Source organism: Passer domesticus, chromosome 1 (assembly GCF_036417665.1).
Source record: "Passer domesticus isolate bPasDom1 chromosome 1, bPasDom1.hap1, whole genome shotgun sequence".
Taxonomy (NCBI): Eukaryota; Metazoa; Chordata; class Aves; order Passeriformes; family Passeridae; genus Passer; species Passer domesticus.
In genome coordinates this window covers 18,112,541-18,140,425 of record NC_087474.1, presented here as the reverse complement: position 1 = coordinate 18,140,425, position 27,885 = coordinate 18,112,541, and the positions used below count along the sequence as shown (strand labels likewise).

The window sequence follows — 27,885 nt, the reverse complement described above, 5'->3', positions numbered from 1 at the left end:
TTCCTCAGTATTCCTCAATCAGTAGTGAGTTTAGCGGGTACTAAGTTACAAGAGGGTATAAGTTTGGAGTTCTGTAAGAGTCAAAAGTCACTTATCTTCCACCTCCTCAGAGGTCTGTCTCACACCCTCTGCTTAGACAGACCAGTAAGTCTTGTCCATATGAAGAACCGAAATCAAGCTAATATATTCTCAGCTGCCCAGCCTGTTCTGGGCTGACAGGTGTGTATTTCCACTTCACCCCAATTCATACCTGTTCTATGGATGGCTCCTTGCAAAGAGCAGCAACTGCTGCAGCATCCTTCACATACAGCAGCCATCAAGGACAGCCAACTCGAAGCATAGGTTTTGTTTTCCTACCACTCTTGGATATCAAACAATGTGTGAACACCCCATTATTTTCCAAATAAGAAAATAAGCCTCCAGAGCTTTCTGTTATAAAACACTTTGTACCCTGAGCAACAATTTAATTCACCCCATTATGCAGAACTGCTCAGAGAAAGCAAAGACAGGAATCAGAAAATAATGCAATTTATATGGGAAAAAATCCTATCCAAATATTGTAACAGGACATGCCTAATACAAAACAGAGCTCAAAATTAAATAAACCAGATTTTGAAAATTTAGAAATTAGAAAAATTCTGTTTCTTAATATAAGAGACCAGTGAACATGATTATAAAATGAACTTAGGCATTTTGGGGACAGATTTGATAACAATACAACAACTGAGTTGAAAGGAGTAAATGTGCTAGAGCAGCTAACTCTGCAGTCGTCTCCACCCTGATATAATCCATGGGATCTTAATCACTTCTGCCCTAGAGATGTCCCGGCAAAACTCAGGCACTGATGAATTTATCACCCTCACTGCTTTTAGCTAAGCCTGAAAAACTACTCAGGCTTTGAGGTCACAATTCCAGGACTCCTTTCCTCCAGTCCCCTTCCCCTGGCACTTTCTTCTCGTCTTTCCTCCCTCTGTCATTAGCCAGACAACACTGCATCTCTGGCAGTACTGCTCCAAGCCCAGAACTGAACAGGCAGCTGAAAGCAACGCACCTTAACAGTGTAGGTTTGTCAGATCTCCTACAGCATGTCCACACCTCATTTTAAAAGCACTCCAAGACGGTCATCAACCTTCGGTCTGCTACATTTAACCACGTGCCCAGCCAGGGCCTTCCCCCAGGCACACTGTGGGACCACTCTGTGTTGTCCCAATAGCCGAGTGCAACACCTGGATAAACTGCACGGCCTAATGAAAATATTCTGGTCTTAAGATGGAAGAAAAGGGAGTCTGGCAGATTTCTAACTGCATCTGAGATGCTTCTTTTGGAGCAGAATCATCACCCCAGGGTGGTAAGATCACGCTCTGTCTTCCTCACCAGACTGGCAAGTTAGCAGTCAGCACCATGCCAGCAGTCTTTGATTTACTCTCTCTGGAAATATTTGGCATTTATTTTCTAAAGGGAAATCCACTCAGTTTTTAACAACAGCAAAATGAGTTTAAATCATGGTATTTGCTGTTTTCATTTTTTTCCTATGACAAAATATTATCATTTACAAGGATGTCACATGAAAAAAGTTTGATAACAGGGAAAAGAAATCTGTTGAAATAAGTCAATATTACTTTTATAATCTTTAACATCACTCCCTTCTTTTTCCTATTACCTTCACATTCCCAGTTCTGGAAGAAGAGGCAAATGATGATTCTCAAGATACTGAGAACATTGAAATGACACAGTTTCAACAGCCTGTCAGATAAGTCATGGGGACACAGAGGTATTAGGAAATAGGAGTCATCTCTCTGCCCACAAAGCTGCAAAGGCTGGTAAGTGCATTCTGAGATTTGCAGGCATCTCCATTTTCTGTCTGCTGCATTTGAGGGCTGCTTGCTTAGCTCCCCAATGACTAGCACATCTGCTGTCAAAGCCCAGGCTTCCAGGTCTCCCACTTTTTGGATTTTGTCTCTTGAAAAGGAACCAGCTCCCAAAGTGCCTTGTAATATCCTTGGAAATTAATGGTTGATTCCCTATCAACTGTCTCACAGCTGTCATGCAGGTGTCCAAAGAGTTTCTCAGGTTATTCACTCACTCAATGATGGAAGTATCTGGATCCCAGACTTTCCAGCAAGTTTGCCCACTCAGCACCAGACAGCTGAGAATCTGACAAGCCTGAAACTACTCACGCCACACAGAAAGTCATGACCTTTACAATATAAAATGTCATGGAGTTTCAGTTTTACCAAAAAATACAAGTTTCATCTAATCTTGAAAACAGTTTTTTTTTCAGCTCAGCAAGCTCTAAGTTTGGTTCATAATTAAATATTTATTCATCTCTAAAAAAGGGGACAGAGGTATTCAAAATAGCTTAAAGTTCAAAATGACAATATTTTAAGGTAAAAGGTGGCCGGATCTCTAGGCAGCTAGGAAATCTCTAGGCAGCAATATGATTTAAAAAATATTATAACCATTAAAACTGAAATTTTTATATAGGGAGTTAAAAAGAATCTTCATTTCCTAAAAATCCCAGCTGAATACCATTCAGCTCTCCCACCATGACCAGTTACTTTGAAAATTAAATATCCACTCCAGCTTTACATTCCCATCCACTACAGCTGAGAACTTCATGAGACAGCCACAGTTTCATGATAAAGCTGCTTCCCACTTCCAATCAGTGTAACTCAATTTGGATCTTACACGAGTCGGTGCACGACTGCTGTGTGCAATTAGAAAGGGCACAGCAATCTGGAGTCTGAGCTAGCTCTACACAAGCAGAAGTAATACAGGTAGGCACAAAGCCTGCTAGCACAAAATCAGCAAGTCAAAAAAAGTGAAACTGATTTAAACCAACAGGGTGATCTTAAGAGATCATTGGTTTTCATCTAGTGCTAGGAGCATGAATTCATCACAGAGCATAACATCAAAATTCAGCCTCTGAAACACTGTCCAAGCATCTACTATTTATTTTAACTAGGTAAGTAGGTAAAGAATTCAGTTGTTTCTCTGCTCTCTGAATATCATACCTTTTTTAATGTATTTTGATAGAGAAGTTCTTACCACTGCCCTTAAAAATTTAGTCACTTAAATCTTTTTTATACTTGAGGACTACCAGTTACATTTATGATCAAGACAGCCAAATAAGTCAACTGCAGAACTCTAGGGGTTAAATTCGGTCATATTTAAGAGATTTTGCAATAGCTGATGATGGTGCTTATCAAACAAAATTCTCCTTTAAATTCAATACTCACCAGACTTGCTGAATGAGGCTGTGAATGCATGGACCTCATGGATGACATACTGGTCTGGTGCATGTATCCATATCCTTGAGTCTGGCTTTGTTGATATGCCCCAGGAAGAACAGGGGCTGCATTAAAAAAATACATACACATTAATTAATATTTTAAAACAGCCTTATCTAACATTTTGTAGAATTTGTTGACTATTGTCACAGTTAATAACAATTCCTCCATACAAAACAGTTGAGAATTATTTCCATAAAGGACATAAGGCTTTTTAAAGGTTGATTTACACATAAATGTAGCCAAAGCTATAGCAATATATCCACAAATGCTATCATGATTAGTTGGAAGGAAAAGTTGAACATACCATTAGAAGTTTAATCATTAAAAGGTTTACGAAAGTTTAAGACATCACTAAATCAATTTTGGTACTAACATAGATGAGACACTAAATATATATCCCATAAGCTGCTATTTTTAAGGCATCTTGAATGATGAAAAAAAGCTAATACAATTTTGAAATTATTCACTAGAAATTCACTGTAATTAATTCTTAACTCATTGCAAACTAACTCTTATTTATCAGGCTATGAACAAAGACAGATTGGGATTCACAGAAGAGGCAGAAGTTTTAATAAATGAGCCCACAGTCGAGTTTCTTAGTTTATTCTGATTCCATCAACATTCTTAGTTCAACACAGAGAGATCAATGCTACTTATATCTTTTGAAGTCCACCTTATTCAGTATTTTCCTCTTACCACATAATTGTTACATTTATTTAATACATATTTTATTCACATTTTAACACATCTGTATGCTAATCAATGATATATTAACTTCTATTGTACCAACAACTGCTGAAAGCATGGATACAACCAACAGGGATCCCTAACTCTATTGCTTACTAGGAAAGCATTCATAAACTTCCCACATCTGTCCAAACATCTTATTATGGCAACCGACTGAAATAAAATGTGTTAAAAACATGGTTGATCAAAAAACTGTGAGAAATAAGCCCAGCATAAGTAACTAGTTTCCTAGCAAGGCCAAAAAGTGTTTTCAAAGCAAAATTAAAAACACTGCAGTGGTTTTCCAAATAAAAATATTAAAGTTTAGTCACCATATATTTGTACACATTTTACAAGACTTGGGCTCTCAGAAAATAAAGATTTCTGGTTTGAATGGAGGTTATTAGCCTATCTCCCCTGTTATTTGCCAGAATTTTACTAGCTCGATGGGGAATTCATTTAGCTACACTGAAAAACAAATGCATTTCTGCTGATACTTTTCAAGTGGTCTATTTAGCTGACAGTCCATCTCCTCTTCCAAAAGCTGTCTTTCCATGAAAGGAGATGGAGCTTATGCCTCACATGATTAAAGAATCTTCAAACATGGAGTCATTCAGCAGTCCAGCACTTCCTGGGGTAGATCTCTTGAGCTTGTTGGGAAGAACCGCTTCTGTAGCAGCCATGACCCATAGATTCAAAAAGGAGTAAATCTAACATAAGATTCAATGGGGTTCACAATGTGTGAAAGGACCCAGGACTTGTAAAATGAAAAAATACATGGGAAAAAGCAGGAAAATCCAATACAAATATATATTTATATTTGCATTATATATATATATATACACATACATATATATACATACATATATATATAATTATTTCTATTCATACTTGCACTAGTATTACTCCATAATTCTCTGCTTCTTGACTTGTCAGGACAAGAAATGCATGTGAAAAAAGGGACTACTGAGAAAATTTTTGCTCAACTACTTCAGAAAGAAAAGTCAACCTTGTGCTTTCAGCAAGTTGTTTCATCAATACTGCTTCTCCAGCTAACAAAATCATTGATTTCAACAAAGGTTCTTCTTAAAACTTCCATTTAGTTTTAGTTAGCATATTCCAATACACTAAGCATGTAATTACAATTTGTAAGTTTTTTGTCTTTACAAGTTGTAAAGACAACTAACACTATACATTAAGTAGGGTTTTTCTGATTTTGAAAACATGCTTCAAACTATTGTAATTAATAGATTGTTCTGTTAAGTGAGGGAAATTAAAGTGATATGCAGTCAGATCCAACACTGGAACATGATGAATAATGGATGTTTTAGAAGGGCCAAGTTCATTCTAATGACATGTAAGTAGAAAGACATTTTCAAGCAGTTCAATCATCAGAGAATTGCCACTCATTAACATGTTCACAGGATTATCATGCATTAAGTGAATAGTCCTAAGTATTTCATCAAATAATTTATGTTTCAATGTTGTTACAAGCTATTTCCACATGAGCAGATGTGGCCCTTCGTGAGAAAATAGAGAAAAACATAATTTAATCAAAGGTTCTGCGATCAAGCTGGAATGAATACATTTTGTCTAATTCACCACCAGCATGAATGGTAGGCCAGTATGTCAAAGCCAACAGAGTCTCATCTCCTCACACCAGCAGCAAATTACTTTTATGGGTTGCAGACTAAATCTTGAAAAGTTGAAAAGAACAGCTTGAATTTTTTAACTTAGCAGGAGGAGTACCTTCAGCCAACACTGGCCGCTAATCAGCCAGCAGCAAGCCTGCCCTGCAACAACAGAGGATGGTAGCTCTTCCCTGGTCCCTGGCAGGGTCAGACACCCTGAGAGTCCCCTTCTTCTTCCCAAGAGAAGCAGAGGCTTGTAGGAACCTTTTGTTCTTGATTCCTTCTCCCCAGAAGAGATCTTTCTCGTTTCCAATCAATCATCCCTTGTCAGTGTAAGGCAGCAAGCCTACTGATGGTCAGCTTCATTGTAACCTCAAAGTCAACTGGCTTATTTTGGGGAGGATAACCTACAACTCCTGCCTCTGTGACAAGTGACAGCTGAAGGTCTGAAATGTGCTCTCCTCTTCAGCAATCAGTTTCTCACAAGCTGAGAGAATTCTGTCAAACTGACTCAACAAAGCTGTTTGATACTTTACCTGCAATGATGGAAAACATAAATCCACAAAAATAAAGCATTTCTTCCAAAGCATGAGAAATTTTGGGAAGTGACAGAAATTGTAGTATTAGAATAAGATTTTAAATAAAGAAAAAGAAGGATTAGCATTGCTAATTATCTTCTAGTCATTTATTTAGGTATCATATAGGTGAGCATAAATATCAGCACATGCTAGTGTTGAAGAGGCTTGAATAATTCCATGTGGGCTGGGTTTTTTTCCATTAATAGAATACCATCGTATTCTGCAAAAAACTTTGAAAACAATCACTATTTTCTAACAACTTTTAACAAAAAATTCTGAAGAAACTTTCAGAGGATGGTCTATTTGAAAGACTATTTGGGAATCATATAAATAAGCAGAATAGTGAAGAGACAGTGTCCGAGCTGTGTTTCTGGTGACATACAGATAATTCAAGGTGAGATTAAATGATGCAGAAAAAGAGTTTGACTTTTTTTATCATCATCACACATAGTTAACTGCAATCGTTTGGTTCAGTCTGAAGTATAAAGTTCTACAACATCACTGATTGCAGCAGCAGCAAAAGCAATGGTTTTAGCTAACCTAAGGGAACAATAAAATACAGTGGTGGAACATGAAATTCATTTAACTGAAGCCAGATTTATTGGTGATGGAGCTGAGGGCTGACCATTGCTCCCAGAAGTACAGGTGGATGTTTTTTTTGTTGCATTAAGACTTTACCAGATGCATTCTGATTTATCAAAACATACTTTTTTTTTTTCTTGTCCCACTTACCAAGCAAGCCAGATATTCATTTTAAATTATCTACTTAAATAAATTTATCATATATCTCTTATTATATCTTTACAGGCTTCTCCAGAGAAAAGAGCAAGAAAAATGAATGGACATTATATGAGACAAAGAGAGAGGAAGCCTCCAAGAAAAAGAAGCAGCTGAAAGAATGACAGCAAGTATCAACTCACTGCCACAGACAATGGGGTCTGCAGAATGTGTACTGATCAGGATATGCTCTGAAAGAACTGGAAAGAAAAAGGTCCAATTGCAGAAACAGGAAAGGAATCCTTAAGACAGTATTGTGTAATTATGAGCTTAAAAATAAATGTTATGCTAAAAAGAAAAATCAGTTAAAAATTAGGTTCTGAGATACATTTTATCAATACCATATTTAAACTCTCTTCAATTATTTTGTGCCACAGAACCTTGATAATCCATGGTGAAACAATATATCCCCAGTGGTAACTACTGCATTTTTGCCATTTACTGCAACACATGCCAGTTATGAACCACATGTAAAATAGTCACTCAATTTACTCTCACACACATCATACATTTCTAAGGATTTAACAGGATCCTTCCTATTCTGATAATAATTCACAGTTTCACCCCTCAGACTTCAGACAACTTACAAAGAATATTGCAACATTCTGTAATCATAACATGAGAGAACACAAAGTAAAATAAAGATTTGGATGTGCTTAATTCTAGTGTCTGCACTACATTAGGTAAAAAGCTGTAAGCTTTCTGAGCACCACAAAAGAGCCAGAATACAGCATCATCATACATCTCTGTGTTACTGCCATTACAAAGAGCTCACCCAAAACAGATCAAGCTTCTTATGGGAATCATGCTCATCCACATATATGGAAATTCTTCCCCTTTTTTTCCCTGGCTACAGGTTGTTACATTTGGTGTAGGCTTCACAGACTTGCTTTAGAAAGCCTTCCCCACAGTTTTCAGTTCCTTCTTTCCTTTGCTCTTCCCTTAGAAATGCTCAGCTGTGTCCCGGGCAACAGAAGACATATCGGAGTGATGCAATCACACGTGGGGAGATGCAGGCATACAGGACATTCCTGGGGACTCAGGTCACCCCATGTGCTGTCCATGTGCACAGGTCACTGTGCCTGAACTGCACAGACCCTTTGACACTTCCCAGTGCAGTACCTGGCTAAGGAAATACAACCGTAGGAAATACAGGAACAGAACTGTTACTGCTGTATTAAAGCTGGTGGATAATAACAACAGCCTTCTCGTGAAGGTGTTAAAGAGATTTCTTTGATTACCAGTTCCGGCTAGATAATTTTTTTTTTATTAATTTTCTCAGATGTTGGCTGCACACCATCACTGAAATATTTAAAGTGAATGTTTTTCTCAAAGAAGCCTCTAGAAATAATATAGTCTGACCCCATTTCAAATTAGGGCCAAATTTTCAAATAGGTTGAGTTTTTTCAGGCCTTGCCCTGTCAATTTTTATTTTGGGATGCAGATTTTAATACACCTTTTTGAGCAACCACAAGCCCTCTAATTTCTCCTCTTTATTTCCCATGCTCTCAAGATAAGCTCAGCCCAGCACTGTATTAATCAACCTGAGAAACAGTTTTAAGGAGAGATTTGAAAGAAGTTAACACATCAATTCTGCAGAAGTTCACATCCTGCCCAAGCATAAACAGCAGCACAAATGGAACATAATTGTTGCTAGCCAAGAATTTAGTAAGAGATTTAAAGAAGGCCCACATCACAGGCTAATCAGGAACAAGGATCTTGACACTTTGGCAACAAGTAAGGAAGGTTAGATGTGATGAGGGTACAATGTTAAAGAGGCATAAAGAGCAGAAAAGTAACTTGACTGTTATGACAGCTGAGCTTTTAGCAGACTTTTAAAGATGATGTGCTGAACATCATTCTCTGCTGAAGCTAAGCATTTTGGAAGAATTTGGCAGGAGTCAGGAGGGGACTCATGACTCTCAAGGACGTCACAGGCAGTCCAGCCCTGCTGCCCACTGCATATCTGAGGCTGGTTCCCCATGAGCTGGCTGAGACAGCCTAACACTGCTGCTTCCTTGCTCTCAGCTAGGTTGTTCTTCTGCTGGCTTGGTGAGCCCAGCCAGGGATCAGACTAAATATAGTGCAAGGACAGAGGCAGGACCAAGGCCACAGACAGCAGACAGCAAGGAACATCTAGATCAGCTCAATTGTTGCAAGGTATGTCCCCTAAGCACCTCGCTTTTGGGCAAGCTGCCTCTGAATTAAAACCACAAAGGAGCTGAGCCTCTCACAGGTACTTCCCTCCATTTGTCCCAGCACCCAGCTCCAAACAAAGCTCCCCATGTAATGCAGGTGCTCCTATGTGCTCACATGTGGCAGACACTGCTCAACTACTTGCAAAGTACTTGTATCACAGGTCTCCATAATACTTGTAAAAAGTCATAGTGGAAGTTCAGAGAGGATTAAGCCTAATGCAGCCAGCAAGACCTGTCTACTTGACAGTAAAAACAGGTGTCAGAGAACTTCAAATGCTTCAATGAGTGTGCAAGGATTGCCCATGGAGGTTGATATGAGGTACAGAACTATGCAGCAGCCCCATGGTACTGAGGAAGGAGATGGTCTCCAAAGAATACAGTAAAAAGGCAGTCACAGAAGTAGAGAAAACAAACAGAAGCATGAAGAAATGTTGGGCAGATACAACATTAGGAAAACCTCAGTAATCATTTTACAGTGCAGAACTGATTGCCAAGAAAGTCCCTGTCCCGAAATAGGAGGAAAATTGAAAAAAAAAAATCCAAAAGGTTCATGCAAAAAGAAATGTTAAAAATTGGGTAAAGAATTTTTTTTTGTCAACCATATCAAAATACCTATAATTTTCAATCATTATTACAACTTATGTGGGTCTTTGAAATTAAATATATTTCAACACAATTCTTGGTTTTAAAAACGTCAAGATTTAACCTTAAAAATCTCAAACTGAAAAATGTGGTTCTTTTGGCGTTGAGACATTAGTGACATGTAACCAATTACATAAAAGTTTGCCTTTTAAACTACTATCTTCTGATGAACACTGAATAATTCCCAGCTTATCTATTACAGAGTTTTTTTCTAATCAGAAAAAATAGCACAGAACAGTCAAATTTACTGGGAATAGTTCAGACAGTGTAAGCAATATAAAAAGCACTAACCTGAAGACTGAAGATGATGAGACCTGATACAGAAAAATGCTGTTTTTAGAACACTAGAAAACATCATGGTAAGGCATCTTGGCATTTTTTCGTGTAAAAGTAACTTTCTCTTCATTTCTTTTGGTTTTTTGCCCTCTTTTCCTTGCCCTTTACTGGTCAGTTAGCCAGCTTTAATGAGTGTCTGAGTTACCAGGCTGGTTGCTGTCAGTGGTTCTGTCAGAAGCAGCAGTTTGTCTGCATGCTATCCATTACAGCAGTCGGTAATAGTTAGTAAATTGGAATATCAAACCCAGATATAATTAGGATGTCGAAATAACAACCTCAAAGTCTGGCCTAATTCACAGAGGGTGTTAATAAATATCTGCCATGCTCACTGACCTCATTAGAATTGAAGCTCTGAACTACTTGGATTCAGTGGCAAATTCCAAATGTTACAGGCTTAGGAAGTTTCCATAACCTAAATTCTAAAGATATAAGAAATAAACTGTGCAATCTTCAAATGCTTTAAAAAACGATGGAGAGGAGGCCAACAAAATTACTGATCTTGTGTTTAAAATATCATTAATTATTCATCATGCAAAAAATCAAAGCATCTCTACTCTCATGACTACTTACTGACATGCTACAGTTTATAAAATAATGTATTTTAAACTAAATTTCATTAGTGTCATGATTAGACAAAGATTGTTTAAAGAATCACTATTTTAGAACACCATTTTATCCACTAGCAATAACTAAGACTAACTATATTGTGTGCACCATGTAAGGTGAAGTAGATTATTATGGAAAATGCAGTATAATGCAATTATAAGTTTTGAGAGCAATTTCAAGATAAGAAATTCAAATTTGATTTAGAATGAAATTGCAACAGAAGATCCCACAAAGCTGTTGAACATATGTCAGAGAAAAACTAACACATTTTGAAAGGTACAACAAAAAAAATGTCTAGTGTGCTCATGTGACACTGGGATCCTGTGTTTTATTTGGGGTTTCCTTTTAGGCAGGGACTATCTCATATTTCAGTCCAAAGTTCTTGATTTGTATGAACAAGCAATATCACTAATAATAGTTACATTGGTCTTTGTCTTTTAAGTCCACCATAAATCCAATAGCAGAGGAAGAGGGAATTTGAGAAATACTAGCTAGGACAGTGGAAGAACAGTTGGCCAACTGTCTCTTTAGTACATCATGGTCTATGTGTCTGGTGATTCAGACCTTCCTAAGTCTTCACATTTCAAAGAATGGTGGATCCATCAATTCCATTATATTCTTTTACATGGCAAATTATTTTCCAAGTTCCATTCTGGCCTCTCTGAGGGGTCTATATCTCTGTATTTCAAAAGTCAGTCTCTCATGGACTATTTTTTCCTTAAAAAAAAAAAAAAAGGAGTATGGCTTTCATTCCTCTTAGTAGGAATGAAATAGCTGCAAAATAGCAATATATATTTTTTAAGCCCAGGCTAGCAGAGTCTCCAGAAGCCTTGTCTGCAAGCAATTATCAAATATCACAATCTAGAGAAAAATGAAAGGAACCCAGGATGTCCTATTTTCTACAGTCAACATTAAAAAAAAAGAGGACAGTCAACAGAACATCCATCCACATCATAAAAAGACAGTAACACAGGGAATATTTTTTGCCAGAAAGAGACTGTGGATACTGCTTAGAGCATCATTTTTTATTGAGGTACAGCAATTGGAGGATACTGAGTAATAGCTCAAAAGCTTTTGTGATCATTAACACATTACTGTCATAGTAAAGCATCACAGAGTTGTAAAATACTGACTACACATAATTTAGTGTTCTGGCAACAGGAGAGGAGAAGAAGCCAAATCTCAAACAAGCCATAGAGTCCCTGTCTGTGTCTGACTCTGGATCAGTGAGGTGCTAAGTGGCAGACTCATAACTTGCAAAAAGCAAAAGCCAGCCCTGTTCTGGCAGAGCAGACAATTTTGATGTTCTGAAAATTACATCATCTTCCCCAGACTGTTTCTGAAGTGGCCATTTTGGACTGCAAGACCATGAACACTCAAAAGAATTTATTTGATAAATATAATTGCATCGTAGCCCTTTCAGACAAAAACTTTTTCAAATGAAAGTAAAGGTGTTTATTATAAAATAGGTTGTTAAATGATCTCCCAGAAAATTCAGTAAAATATTTCTAAGCATTGTCAGCCTTTAAAAATATAGGAAAAGGCAATTTGTAGTATTTATTCATATTCATGTTTTTGTCTGTTTTGCTAAAAAAAACAGCACAAAATGAAAGCGAACACAATAAAAATTACAATTTAGAATTAATAATATTCATTATCTGCATCCCACCTCTTTGAACAGTTGTTTTGGGGATTTTAAAAGTTGTATGAATTCTATATCTGACTATTAGAACTTTATGGGCAGCTACAACCATTACACCACTTAAAATTGATTTCACCTAAAATACAAACCATTTATAGCCTTTCCAGATTCCAATGACAAATTTTTACTACAGGACTGTAAAAGAGAAAATTACTTAAACTATTTGGCTTCTAACTCTAAAACTAGAGTCCTATTTGTTCCTAGTTTTGAATCCAAAAATGTAATTTTAGGGTTATTATGATGAACATAGAATATTCTAAACCAGTTAAATGTACTGACAAAAAAAATTTGGTTTGATATTCAACAGCAAAATCTTTTCTAGATGTTTAATTCACTCATTTTCCTCACAAAGGCAAATTAAATACATTAAATACTCTATTGTAACCTGAGGAAAAATAAATTACTAACAGGATATAGATTATACAGACTATATTTTGTCATAGGAATTGTTCTAGCAGTTCAAATATAAAATGTCATTTTATTCAGACATCACTACAAATATTGGTTTGGCTTTTTCTTCAGTGATAGCTGCACAGTCCAAAGAGTTTAGCCTGTGTGCCTGTTAACAGCTGCTCTGCCACAATCCTTGTGTACAGCCCCATTTGCCCACTGGTTCTGTGCTGGAACACAAACAAATCACAGGGCATCCAGCTTGGAATATGAACTGCAGCCAGGATTCAGAACAGACCTTAGTGTCACCTGATTTTTTGCCCAATACTCAACCTAAGTTGCCGCATGTCTCAGCTGAGACAACAATCTGCCTTTCCTCTCTTCATACACCAAACCACATTCTTTATGAAGGCACAAAATGTCTTAAAGCCAGCCCAAGGCATCCTCAGACCTAGTGGGGCCATGGTGTGTCACAGGAATCTGCAATTCCTACTTAAATTGTGAATAGGCACAGCTTTGCTCCAGGCTCCCTGACAAATGGGAAGATTTAGTAAAATGAAGGTTAACATGTTACATTACCCACATGCCTTCAAATTATAATTCAAATTTTCTTACATTTACTGAACATCTACTGTTGCCTTTGTGCATTAGAGGGAGAAGTCTGCAAGTTTTACTCACAGAAGCTGTGCTTTGATTTCTGTGCATCAATTTATTTGCATAGTGGGTATAAGCAACCTGAACAATGGTGGAAGGATAGCATTAACTAGGATATGTATGTCACTGCACACGATTTTACTAATTATGTTTATTATCTACTGGATATAACATTCTCTGAAGTGTATTAAAAGCTGCTCTAGGGAACCACACTGAACAACTGAAACTACTCCTTGCCAAGGGAGCCATTAACACTTCCAACTGCTGAGTCACTTAGAAACTTCCTTTCCACTTTCTGCTCACCAACTGTTTAATGGAAAAGGAAACATCAAACTGGCAAAACAAACAGAAGGATCCCCTGAACTGCTGCTACAACGCAGAAATTAAAAATGGGATCTCTTCTGGATTCTCCTCCACCTGGACGTGTGGGGATTGTCTTTTGAGGCTGCCAGATGTCAAGACTGTGGGAGAGAAGCACAGGAATTAAAGACAGGCATAAGGAATCTAAGCAAAAATATTTTGGAAGTATGGAATGTAAAGCTCTCCCTGGAACATTAACTCATCCTCAGTGAACACATACTGAATGAAAATGTGCTTTCAGATGAATCAATGATTTCTATCTTAATGTATTACAACCAGCATAAAATACTTAGTTTTAATTCCAGCACCCTAAACCAGACCTTAATCAAAATTTAACAATCACTTGAATTACTATATGAATTTCGACACTTTACGTAAAAAAAAAATCTATTTTACAGATAGCTAATACCTCTTTGTGGTGGAAAAGAATTAAATATCATTTTCTAGACTAATTTCTCTCATGTTCTGCATTAACAAAGCACTCAGCAGAGGATACTAAGTCCAATAGTCCAGACTAGGACAGAAAACTGATCATTCACAAGATAGTGCATAAATGCAGTCCTAATGCCTTTCTGGATTCCTATTCTACATGGCTTAAAATGCTTAAATTGATTACTCAGAGACAAAATTATATATTAAGCAGAAATCCCCTTATCACGTAAACACAGAAATTCCCACATTTGTAGGGAACATACTCAACCTGTTTCTAACTGAAATCTAAATTCTTATAACTATCTTTGTCTTTACTTTTCCTTCTTACCTCAAATCTAGAGGTAAGAAGGTTTTTAACACCAGGAAGCCTCCCACTGTTTTCAAGAACTTCTCTAACTGTAATGACATTCTCTTAAATCAGGAAAAAATGCCCTTTGAACATTAGAAATCACTGCAAAATAGAAGGCAGAAGCTGAAACAGCAAAACACACCTCCTTCAAATGAAATATGCAATTTTCAGAAGGGAGAGAACTCTGCCTTGCTGCCTGAAACACCACGTCCTTTTGGGGTAAAATGTGGTTACAGCAAACCTTTACAAGGGAAACTATATAATTTCTGTAAAAATGCATTTGAGAATGAAAGACCAGGGTTCACTGGTTCTGGAGAGCAAGCTCTCTAACAAAGAAAACTCTTCATGCTAAATAATTTGTGGCACCAGAGAAATTACAAACATACACATGCACTTGTGTCTGTATAACAGAGGAGAACTATTTAGTTATGTTTGAAAACATCACAGAAGTTTGTGGGTAAGCTATTTATTATTTGACTGCAAGCATTTGTAATACATTACACACTTAAGAACAGAAAACCACCAGATTACCAAGATGGAAAAACAGTTTTACCAAAATGCTGTTGAATAGAAGACTATTTTTTTCCCACATGTTAGCTTTCAGGTTGGCAAACCTGCTGAGGGCTGGCATGTTAAAAAAGGAAAACCAAAGTACCACCTAGTCTGAAATACAAAAAAGTCAGAAACAGATGTAAGAGTCTGGTGGCTAAGAGAAGTGTCAACGTGACCCCCACTAAGAGGTACCAAGAGTAGACAGAGAGCAACATTTTGATGTGTTCAGCCTTCTGTGGCAGGGGAGCCTGCTGACACTCTTGAAAGGGGACAAGAAACCCAGAAATGCCTACAGTTCTTCCTGTGAACTGCACAATTCCTCTCCCTCTGAATGCCACGTTTGATTACTGGACTCTGGGGAACACTATGGAAACAGAGTTCAGCTACCTAGCAAAAAAAGAACAATTCTCCCCTGACTGACAGAGAAGAAAATATAACTCCTGTGTCATTCTGCTTGACCTCCCCAGAATGGCAGAGCTTAGCAACTGAATATGAATATGAAGAAGAGTGAAGGATTCCTGCCCTGTACTCCTGACACCTGAACCTGGACATGGAAGACGGAGGTCTCTATTACAACAAAAACAGCAGTCAGATATTATTCCTTCTTTTTTTCTTCAACTTGTCTTTTACTAATGGTGATTTTTCCCAACCTAAAAACAAGAGGGTTTTTTATAAAAATTCATGGGGAGGACAGATCAAGGAAGGGAATAAAATCTGGTTTTCTTTCCTCTTCTTCGTTCAGCTCTTGGCACAGGAGAAGAGTTATGACCAGTATCCCAATGCAAGGAGACTCCTTGACTTTATACTGGGAAACATCTGCAATTCCAATGTGTGAAAATAATAGGGATTTTCTCTATTTTATCTGAGTCATTTGTAGTCTTCTGACCAGCCTAACCCGGAGCAGAAGCAGCAGCAAAGTGCCTTGTTCTAGGATTTTCGGTGGTATATACGTGTGGGTGTCAAAGCCTCAGGCAAATCCTATGAACAATCATTTTACGTACAGAGCTACAGATATTGATGTGTGCTAGGGGAAGAGAAGGAGACATCCTTGAAATGAGTGTTTAAAATGTCAGTTTTGGGCTGAGGAGTAAAAAGCCTCTTCTTGAGCTAGTACACAGAACAAGGCTGCTGCCAGTGACACACACCAATACCTAAGGTCTGTGTGTGCTCTTTGCAGGGCTGTGCTCTCACTGCAGCTCCAACAGCAGTTCTTCTAGTGGCCTACAACAACCTTCTGCCTCGGTGAGAAAAGGAGGAAGATAACCCCTGGAGTCTGAAGGAAGGGAAGGGAGCAGACTCAGCTGTTCTGGAGCCTTTCTTCTTCAGAAGGTTCATATCCCACAATGAGAACATGCCACTGGAAAGAGAGATTAAAGGACTTACTGTTTCTTATTGATTAAACTTCCACTCCAAGCTAGATAAAGACTTCAAAACTTTAAGAAAGAGACTGCAGCATTGTGTTTTCTTCAGTCTTCATAGACTTTGGAGTCATATTGACAGCAATGCCCATTTGCTGTGTTTATTCCTTAGAGGTTGTTTGCACCAATTCTTTCTGGGTTGCTTTTTTGTTATGTAATATCAATGAAATATCTAATAAAAAAATTGAGTTTTCTCATAGCAATCTACAGGTTACTTTTAAAGTTGATAACAAAATGAGTGGAATTTCATAGTTTCTTGAAACCTGTGTATTTGGATTGCCAGTGTGAGTAAAAGAAGATAACTAAACAGGCAAAGATAGACACTTGAGTGCTGCTGGCAGACTGTTTTCATTAAAATAAAGAAATGAAGACCTTTAAACTCATAGCAAGGCTCCTTTATGCTAATTCTCACTACTTGTCTGGTGGCAGCAGGTGAACTGAGTCTGAAGAACTTGGGCTGAAGGAGAGAAAATAGCACACATGCAGCCAACCAGTAACATGCTGGCTCCAACCAAAGATATGAAATTTCAGCACTCATATTTAAAACACCACAAAAGTCAGTTGAAAATTCTGTTCTAATATCCACTAAGATTTCCTATGTTACATGTATTTTTGGGTTTGCAAAACTGATTTCTGCCTCCTACACACTGATATCTATTTATCTTTTAAGACAATATGGTGATGGAGTAGAAAATAACCAAGAAACCATGTTTCTTCCCCACCAGAGTAACAATATATTCATAACTGAAAATGAACTTATACTCATCTCTTATTTTTCTCCATCTACAGCTTACACACAATTTAAAATAAAAGTAAACGGTCATTTATACTGAAAAAGTCTGAACCTATGGTAAGGAAAAAAATTTATGCATCATGTCAATATGCTGATACACACCTAGACAAAGGTGTGCACACAAACTAGACATTAAGAAAAAAATAAATAAATAAAGGAAAGGTCAAATGCAAAGGAGGAAAAAACCAGCCCTGAAGGTTTCAACTAGAAACAGCCCCAAATATTGCCAGATTAGCAGAGATGTTGAGCCACATGACTGAGCCAAATCATTCTTTCCTGGAGCCTGAATGCAAACTAATAGGGCAAAACTTTACTTGAAGGGCAAAAAGAGGAGCAAGAGAGTGAATGTGGAAAGCAACTTGGAGAAAACCACTGTACAAGGCTGCATGGAAAATAAGAGCAGACAGAAAAGACTTTAAAGAAAAGAATCTAAATAAAACCCAAAACACAACAGTTGAGATAGTTTTCAGACAGAATGCTGTCAAGAGAGACCTAAACTTCAGAACTTTGCTGCTTTTTCCAAGTGTTCTGTGGAGAAAGAACTGCTTGGTCTGTCTTTATAAGCAAAAATAAATCTGACATCCATATATCTCAACCCCTCTTTCTGAAGAAAAAAATTCTGAAAAAGCTTTCCAAAAGTAAAGGGTTCCATGCCTGCGAAGTTGCAATATCACTGTTAAAAGCAGGAGTAAAGGAGAGAAATCTTTAGCTTCTATTCCTTTTTTAGCCAAGTTGAAAATAATTACTACTGGTGAGAATTTTGCAAAAATGTGGCATCCACTGTTTCTTTGAAGTCCTACAGAATGGCTTGCAGGTATAAAGATTATGTTTGTTAGGCAATAACTAATTACAAAATATTCAGGCAGACCGAGAAGCTCTAATGCAACACCTTCTGTTCAGTGCAGCAAAAATCCTCAAAGATACCATGAAGTAATAGAAAACAATCACAGAAAGACACATAAAGTTGAAAAGTAATTTCAAAAATATTATTAAAATGAAAGCCCATGACCTGCACTAGCTTGCTGGAAAGTGTTAACAATTGTTTCCCATTCAATTTTACCTGCAAGACTCTAAAATGGAGAACAGGGAATTTCCTGGACTTAGATTCTGCAAAACTCTACTGATTTTGTAAAGAAAGCTCCCTGAGAAGGACATATGGCTCAGCTCAACATCATCATCTACAATAACAGTCAGGGAACAAAATAGGAAGAAGTAATTCTAATGAACAATGTTAGTAGTTTTCCTGTGATGTTATTACTGAAATTCCCCAAGTGAAGAAACAGTTATTTACATCTGAACAAGCCTTTAACATCTGGTATTAAGTCAGGGATCCAGCTAAGGGCTGGGAAGAGGTAGCTAAAGAACAATTCCATCAGCTGTGGCAGGCAAAGATTTGAATTCTGTGTCAAATATCAGTAAAGGTATCTAAAATAAAGTAGCAAGTGAACAATGCAGGAATATGTGAAATATGAGACAAGGCCGAAGACACCCAGAGATTGTGAAATTACAGGTCTGCAACTCTTTTTCATGTTGGCACACCCACAGATAGAACAATGGCTAATGAGAAACCCTGCTGATCTAAGAGTACAAACTCCACGAGAAACAGCCATGGAATCTCACCAAAATAGATTTGGTTCTCATTTATAGTATAAGAGACATTGTATAAAGGGGCAAACTTGTCTTGTGGCCATGTGCAAAATGACCTTTTGGATGGGATGAAAAAGATTGGCATTTTGGCCAAGGATGCTATCTTCTGCTTTTAAGTGTGTTCACAGAAATGGCATTTTCTTGTAAATCATTAGGATTATCTTCAGTTGCTCAGCTGCGGCACTTATTTCTTCCCTGCAATGGGAACTGTTTATAGGTGCTCAAATCCTGGCTAGCCAGCTGGGTTAAAATGGAAACAACCTCTTGCTAAAATATGTTGATCTTGGGAAGGATCTATTCAAGACACCACCATAACAACAGATTCAAATAGAGCCACAAAAATCAAGCTTACTAGTGCCAGAACTACCACAAAAATAAAGCCCATTTCCCATTCTCAAGTAGTAAAAAATACCAATTAATAATCAAACCAAGGTGACAAAGCAATGTTGAAATGGTTTGGAATACTTCCAAAGAAAAGATCAGAACAGCTATAGACAAACAATGTGCACTGGACTGTGAAGCCCATTTTGCACCATCACAGGAAGAGATAAAACAACATAAATGTGCATTACCGCTATGATCTATTAAAACAGTAGAGAATATGGTTAAAATACCAAATAAAAATAGCCAGACATGATAAAAGGCAGTACATTTCTATCAAAGATATGTGTTTCTTTCTTGTTTTGGAGTTACCACTTCAGTCTGAACACCTTCTTCCTCACACATTCTTAATCAGAGCTGCTTGTATGCATTTACACAGCACCCATAGAAAGGTAGACTCCATAAGCACCAAACACCACAGTAACATATTACTCCAGTGAATGGGAGAACATAAACAAGTTCAGTCTACAATTAAGATGCCTTAAAATCTTCTAAAAACATGGCTAATTTAATGTTGTGTAAGCAACTATTTGGTTTCTTACAAGAAAAAAAAAGTAACCCTTTGGATAACCTTTCCAATGCACTCCATTTTTTTCACAACTAAGAAGCAGAAATAATTTTTTTTAAAAAATATCTATGTAGAATGCAATGATTCAAAATATTTTCAATTCATCAGGCAAGTCTAGTGCATACTGCAATGCCACTAGGATGACTAGACCCTTATTAATCATTTTCCTAAATTTTCTTCTAATCAACAGCATCAAACAGGTACACCATGTGATTTTGTACTTGAGAATGCAGGTTTGTCAAAGTATTCTAATATTAATCCATGTTAAACCATAACACACTACATAAACTTCCCAGCAGAATGTTAACCCTGGTTCTCAAGCCACTGAGAGGATGAGGAAATTTAGTTTGAGAGAAAGAGAGAACACAATAAAGTTCCTTGGATTTTATTTAAAGATAAAAACAGACAGCCACAAAAACCTGCGTTGTTAAATATGGGAAAAAGTACTTTAGTCACTAAAATACTACGATATACTTGATTTACCCACTAAAATGCCCAAGGTAAATATGTTTTTTCAAGTTAAAGGTGTATTTCATTCAATTATATTGTGTCATTCAAGAGAAAAAAATAAAACCAGATTCATGTGCATTGTGCAAATACACAACACACTTTCTTTAAAGCACTGTAAATAGGAGTTAACAGGGCTTTGGAGCCAACAGCATTACCAAAACTGTGAAAGAGAATTCACAATAAATCTATATGGCTTGCAGAAATTGCGCAGTCTTGCTTGGCTTTCTTCATCAATCAGGCAACAGCTTACAAAGTTTCTACTTGTGCCTACACAAGGATATGGAGTTAATACATGCCTGTGAAGTCTCAACACACTGCAACAGTGCTGTTAGTGAAAAAGGTGGGAATAAAGGGTACCTCCTTCATCAGATGGCCTTGTTATCTCACTGCAGTAAGAAAAGGTAGGGTTCGTGTCAGAGCCATCTGACTTATAATCTCCCAGACTGGTAGAATGTAAATACTGCTTACTGTAACGGCTTGCTCTTTCTACAAAGGTAGAAAGAAATAAAGAATATCACAGTAAATAGATGATGGAAGTGCAAAGACAAGCAACAACATAAACCCCACCACTGCTAACATTGCTAATCATACACTAATTGCATTAAAATTAGAGAAAAGTCAATTCTTCACAATTTTGTATGCATTTTGAGCACCATTAGTTCCAAACCTTGCTTCAAAATCTAATGCAACTAAGTTTGTTCTTGGCTTTAAAAGAGTAGAAGAAATGGAAGGTAGTATTGAGATACCAGAAAGGGAAGGGATAAAGATGAAGAATACAAAAATTTCCAATGGAAAATCAAATTATTCTTTTATCCCATCATACATACAAATGCATGTGGAAATACAGCTGTATGTTGTTCAAAAGAATATTTAAAGTTCCAAAGTAGCAAAGGAAATGCATGTGAAAAATTACACATTCAAAATAAACACTCTTATGCAGGAAAAGAATCAATAAACTTGTAAAATCAAAACCTGCTCCCTGTTATTACATTACTTTCTCTCCTTTTCCATGTATCCTAAAATTAAAAACATCTTGGAGTTGCAAATAATAGAACAAAGCATAATATCATGTGCCATATAGCCAAAATGTGCATGGAAAAGAAATCAATTTTGTAAATAGGTCACTTTCTATAACTCTGAAATTTCATAAGGTCCAACTATTTGAAAATTCTACTTATAGCAAGGACAAAGTAGGTCAATGCTTTTTAAACAGCTACTTGTAAGTGGCATGAATAACTTGTTTAAGATAAGATTTATTTCACTATTTCTTATCTCCACATGTGATTACGGCTGAATTTTCTAAAAAATACTGCTTTTAAACTACAACAGTTATAAATATATCTACAAGTATGTTTATAAAACATATGGCTGGCATATTGACCTGAAAATTTACAGCATCAACTTAGTTTCACAAACATGAAAAGCTGAATTGGGGGAAAGTCAGGATATAAGCAATACCAGAAAGCATATGCAGACTCCTAGACTGAATATTGTCCTCCAGAGGATCAATGTCGAAGATGGAGCCAGGATCTGTGCGCCAAACTTTAAGATCTTTTTCCAAAGCACAGAAAATATAAGACAGACAAACAACAAAGGAAGTAAAAGCATGAAAGGAATGAGCTTTAACAATCAATAATCACTTTCCTTCATCTAGAAATTAACCAAAATACCTAGATATTCACCTGAAGAGATCAGAAAGCTTAGTTTCCTGCTTAAAAGAACTTAGTGTATTCATTTTGAGCACTGACATTATTTTAAGGAGACTTTTTCTCCCAATTTTTCTGCATTTTCTAAACATGACCATAGTATGTTTTTAAGTCTAAATAAATGGGAATCAGCTAATTATCACATATTAGAGGTCTCTTCCAGTAGCAGAACCAAAATTATCAGAGCTACAAGATAATTTCCCCAGTTCACCAGCAGCATCCTTTTGTGTGGAGATGCTGCAGTGTATATCCCTATAGCTGACAGCTGGCAGTGTACAGCTCCACAGCTGACTGAGACACTACAGACTCTCCTTTGCATACAGCAGAGATCATGTCAGCATAAAAAGAAGAATCAGGGCCATAGCTCATCCAAAATAAATTTCTACTAATTGCTTAATTCATGTAAACTCAAAAGTATCTATCTTTCTTAATTAATATCATGAAAATTAACTAAGGTGACAAATTCAGCTGTAGAAATCTGCATTGTACTCATTTGCCATAGGATAAAATTACAACCACTCTTGAACTTAACAAGTAATTCCCTGTGCCAGTATGGGTCCAGGTGGCCAAGAAGGCCAATGGCATCCTGGCCTGGAGCAGCAATGGAGTGGCCAGCAGGACCAGGGCAGTGACCATAACCCTGCACTCAGCACTGCTGAGGCCACACCTTGAGTTCTGGGCCCCTCAATTCAGGAAGGACATTGAGGAGCTGGAGAGACTCCAGAGAATGGCAGTGGAGCTGGGGAAGCAGTGGAGCTGGTCTGGAGGCCAAATCTGATGAGGAGAAGCGGAGGCAGCTGGGGATGTTTAGCCAGAAGAAAAGGAGGCTCAGGGTGACCTTATAATTTTCTACACCTGCCTGAAAGAGGTTCTAGTGATGTGGGAATAGGTGTCTTCTCCCACGTAACAAGTGACAGGATGTAACAAGTGTGCCAGGGGAGGCTTATATATTGGATATTATGAAAAGATTCTTCACTGAAAGGGTTGCCAAGCACTGGAACAGACTGCCCAGGGAAGTGGCTGAGTTAGCATTCCTGGATATATTTAAAAGATGTGTTGACACGATGCTTGAGGACACGGTTTTGCAATGGGCTTGAAAGACCTGTGTTAATGGTAACATTTGATGGTGCTAATGGTCTTTGCCAATCTAAATGATTCTATGATATCTGATATGCCTAAAATTAAAAAAATCTTTTAATCTCTTCAAACCAATCTCAACTAAAACCTTGATGTAAAATATAATCAGTCAAAGCACAAATCTACCAGAGCACAGTTTTACTATAGTTTCTTCTTGGGCAGACCTGGCTGTAAGATTTACTCCATATACTTGAAGTAAGAAAAAACTGTCTTCCCAGCTTTTTTGCTTTTTTGCTGGTTTGAGAGGTACCAAGATAAGTAATGAATTGTAGGAAAAGCAGGACTGTGAGGACCCCAAATATTTCATGTTTCAAATGATTAACAGACTAGATGCAATGCAAAGAACAGATAGAGCTAACAAAATAAATCCCATGGCTTTAGAATACATTCCATGTAGGTACATTACACATTATCTACCACAACTCCCATAAGGTGAGGCATACTGCTAACTCCTTCCTGCCAAGATAAATTAAAGCCAATGCAGAATCTTTTGATAAACAATGTGTTAGTCCTAATGGAGATAAATTATGCACCTACATAAAGTACTGACAGGCATGAGAAGGGGAAGGGGAATTGGTGAACACCCAACTTGTCCTGTTTGATCATGCCTTAGCAAGTGAAAATATAAGTATGGCTTCATGGCAGCACCATGCAAAAGTCATTGATTTGTATTGATTTTATCCATCTCTGTAATCTGAAATAACATACACAGAATCCGAATCTTGGCAATACATAACACAAATCAGTTTTAATTCCCTGGTAGCTTTGGCCAAGTTAAAATATCCTTATATTCATGTGAGAATTGTGGTTTCTCTTTCGTAACAGACTCAAAGCTCACCAACATCAATTTATCTTGATGGGTTTAGAACAGCTTAGTAGGGTTAAAACTAGTGTCTATTTGCCAAAGCAGTGTCATTAATTTTAGTAACCAGGCATTTGAAAGAGTAGCTCTAGCTTCACCAATATTACATTAAAAATCAACCAGAGGGATTCTGACTAACTTTTCCTAACTGGCTGAACAATTTTCAGCTACAAAAAATATCCACAAGAATCCTAAGTATGTTTTTCAGTTTGCAAATTTTTTTTTGAGCTGCCAAGGACATTTCAAAAGCAGGGAGCTCACTGCTTCTTTTTAAACTAGTAAATATTGTAATTGCAATTTTATTCTAAAAAAGCATTAGCTGAAATAGTAGTGGCCTTTTTCCTTTAAATAGTTGTACAATTTTTGCTGTTTGGCAGGCATGGGAAATTAAGAATTTCCGTGTGTTTTGATACTGGAGTATTTTTACATGACAAACAATACTATATATTTCAGTTCTTTCAGCTCAATAATCTATCTCAGGGATGTCCTTCATTCCAAACTGCTTGTACTAGCAAGGCTTCAACTGCTGAACATGGGATTGTATGCATGGCTCTTACACAGGACTACAGCACACATGCAATGCAGCAAAGAGCAGGAGGCTCATAGCATACACTAAAGAGCAAATTGCAAACTGAATGTCACACTGCAATTTTACAGAAGCCTTTTTCTTTTCCTTTGGCTGCACCACAACCATGAAAGTGAGTAGTGATGGAAGATCATCAGCACCTGCCCCAGGCAGAGCTCTCTTAACACACACTTTTGGGAAATCCCTTCTCATATAAAGCCACTGTAGCTACAGACACATAAAGGATGGCAACAAAAAAGGAAAGAAATACACTTCCTTATGTGGGGGAGACTTATTCAGAGATTTTAAGGACTAGACTGAAAAAGCATCTGCCAGGAATAACATAGTCAACCTTGCTTGAGGCACAAGGGTGGCCTATGTGACCAACAAGTTAGTCCATTTCACCTGAGATTTCTCTGGGTTTTGACATGCAAACTTGAAGTCAGCCTCACTGTTACCACTATACATGAAGAATTTTAGAGTGCTATCTCAGTATGTTTTTTTTGTACACAGATCCTCTGGGGTCTACATGGCTGCAAAGCACAGAAAAACAGAAAGGGACACCAAAAAACCTAAAAGGAAATGAGAAGGAAAAAAAAATATTACTGCTTCCTTTGCCGTGGCAGACTTGCTGACTTTTCAGCAATTTCAAATATGCACTTCGATTTTTAAATAGAGCTCATTATGGTTATGCCAAATGATACCTTTATGAAATACCTTGTCCTTACATATAAATCTAATCTCTTTTCTACCCCTTGAACACCCATTCTTATCTTGGGCCATCTTTCAGAACACCACTTCTCAACACTGGTACTTGGCTTATTAGGGATCTAATGAGTTAGTGATGAATTACAGCTTGATATATTTTTAAAGCTGTGTGGAACTGTGAAACACAAGATAAATAGATATGTGCAATTCTGAAGAAATTACTGACTGACAGAAGGGGAAATTTCAAACTGGCCTACAAAATTTAAACATTGGTAGCTTGCAGAATTAGTTTTAATGATCTTTTTTCTGTGCAAAATTAAGATTATAGATATTTTGACCTTCCTTTTAGAGTCAAAATTCATATTTAAAGTAATAGTAACAACTATCCATATATATATTTTTTTTTTTTTAAATTACAGATCAAATGACAATATATCTCCCATTCATTCCCATTATTACTTCTCTAGAAGCTGACATGGAACCTGCAGTTCAACCATAAGTTTCATGGTGAGAAAAGAGAGAAAATGGAATCTGGAGAGCACAAACAGGGGCTTTTATCTTCCCCACCATGCCTTCAATACCAACAGTATTTAACAGCTTACCAACAATTATTCCAGGTCTTCTATCCATTTCAACGATATGTGGATGCACACCTTTGTATGCTGCATCACTCACAATTTGGGTGTTTTTTCGTACACGCTCTGTTATAGGATCATCTACCACTGGGGTGAAGCCTCTGCCCTTTGTCTTCTCAAAATCTTCATGATATTTTACCTAGGAAAACAAGGAGAATTACATTTTTCCCAGGTTGCAATTGACAGCAAATGGTTATTCTATGCAGGAATACATATATGTATGGTTTATGATATATATACTTATATACTTATGATATATATACTTATAGTATATAAGTATATATATCATTATACAGGCTGGATGGCTGGATGGCCAGCCAAGTATTTTCTATCATCTTAACTAGTTTTTATGAATCAATTTTGCATTTCTTTTCCATTGATACTGAATAAGGCACTAGCTTAAGCTGCAAAGCATCATCTTACTATCACACAGGACACAAAACAGCCCTGCCCTCAAGAGGTCACCTGGTCCATTCCTTTCTTCTCTATGACGGGATAGCTGTCTACTAATGCAGATAAATATATCTGTCAGTAAAAATATTCCAGCAGTAGTAGTTCTAAAGAACTTAAGAATTTTCATTCATTGATAATTTTGACTACTTGCACAGTATCACACAAAATGTACATTCTGCTCTTTTGTTTTATCATATGTCAGCTGGCTTTAGAAGTAGATTTTTATAAAGAACAACAGTTATTCTAAACTGCCTGTTTTAAAAGAAAATAATAGAAAAAAGGACATTAGAGTAGAAAGTGTCACAGCACCAAGTGTTGGAACAAAACCCCAGTATTAGTAAGAGTTATAAAGGTAGTACTGCTGATTATGCATATTTACATTATAAATAACTTAATCATCAATTCATTAAATTGACAAACATTCTCACACAAGCTGATGCACACAAAACAACTCATTCCAAGAACCAAAGTCACGCAGAAACCAGGAACATGCACAGGCACAAGGTGAAGTGTGTCACCTAATCCAGCGAAATTGTGATGCTCAAATGATGTGTGTACATTTTTAAAGAAAAAAAAAACCAAAAGAACGGACATTTAACTGTTAGAAAACTTTATTAGTATTTTGAAAATGTTCATTACACTCCTATGCAGTTAGCAAACACTCCCTCTACAGGCGTAAGAAGAAAATATTCCTTCCATACCTGAGGAGAGAGTTTCATTAGTTACCTATATTAATGGAAGGCAAAATCCAGTGGAAGTCAAGTGCCATTCCTTAGAAGGCTCTAGTCACAGGAAGAAAGTACCCTACCATTGAGATGTTGTTTTGTGTTTCTTTGACATGCCTTAGCTCAGGTGTGTCTAGAAGCACACTACGTCTACCTTTCATCTGCCTCTGATCACTGCTGTACTTGACCTGCAAAACAGCAACAACAGCACAGGTGAAATTTTTTGCTTACAGTAGGAAGGATGGTGAGAATCACACCATGCAACAGTACCTTTCCAAACCCCAATGCCCAACAGTTCTCTTCTTTCTTTACACTCATGTGGCAGTAAATTATTTCACAGTGAGGATACAGATGAGCTTGTATATTAGTAAGGCCAAAAGGCATATTTATCCCATTAATCACTTACAAAAAAAGCATTTATTTAAAATCTGAAATTTGTGACTGTTTGAATGACCTAAGTGAAATCATTCATTTATCAACTGGAAAATAAAACAAATACTAATAAAACACCACTGTGACTTAGAACATCATTAAAACATGTTTGTATGGCT

General features: G+C 37.1%; 1 protein-coding gene and 1 long non-coding RNA gene across 5 annotated transcripts in view; one reads left to right on the top strand and one right to left on the bottom strand.

Moving 5' to 3' along the window:
• Nucleotides 1-27,885, bottom strand: part of NEBL (nebulette) — a 249,113-nt gene that overhangs the window by 7,727 nt on the left and 213,501 nt on the right. The window contains exons 25-29 of one of the 3 annotated variants that reach the window (XM_064408443.1): nt 27,418-27,522; nt 26,124-26,295; nt 22,002-22,094; nt 20,901-21,029; nt 3,240-3,355 (exon numbers count right to left, since the gene is read on the bottom strand). In XM_064408443.1, coding sequence (XP_064264513.1) covers nt 3,240-3,355; nt 20,901-21,029; nt 22,002-22,094; nt 26,124-26,295; nt 27,418-27,522 — 615 coding nt within the window. The remainder of the gene's footprint in view (nt 1-3,239; nt 3,356-20,900; nt 21,030-22,001; nt 22,095-26,123; nt 26,296-27,417; nt 27,523-27,885) is intronic. The other 2 variants (XM_064408432.1, XM_064408439.1) reach the window with 2 other exon arrangements.
• On the top strand, nt 921-7,247 carry LOC135293841 (uncharacterized). 2 transcript variants are annotated; one of them, XR_010355930.1, is made up of 3 exons: nt 921-1,060; nt 1,675-1,820; nt 7,036-7,247. It is a non-coding gene; the product is annotated as an uncharacterized LOC135293841 (long non-coding RNA). The 2 variants fall into 2 exon arrangements; XR_010355933.1 differs by having other exon boundaries at nt 949-1,348.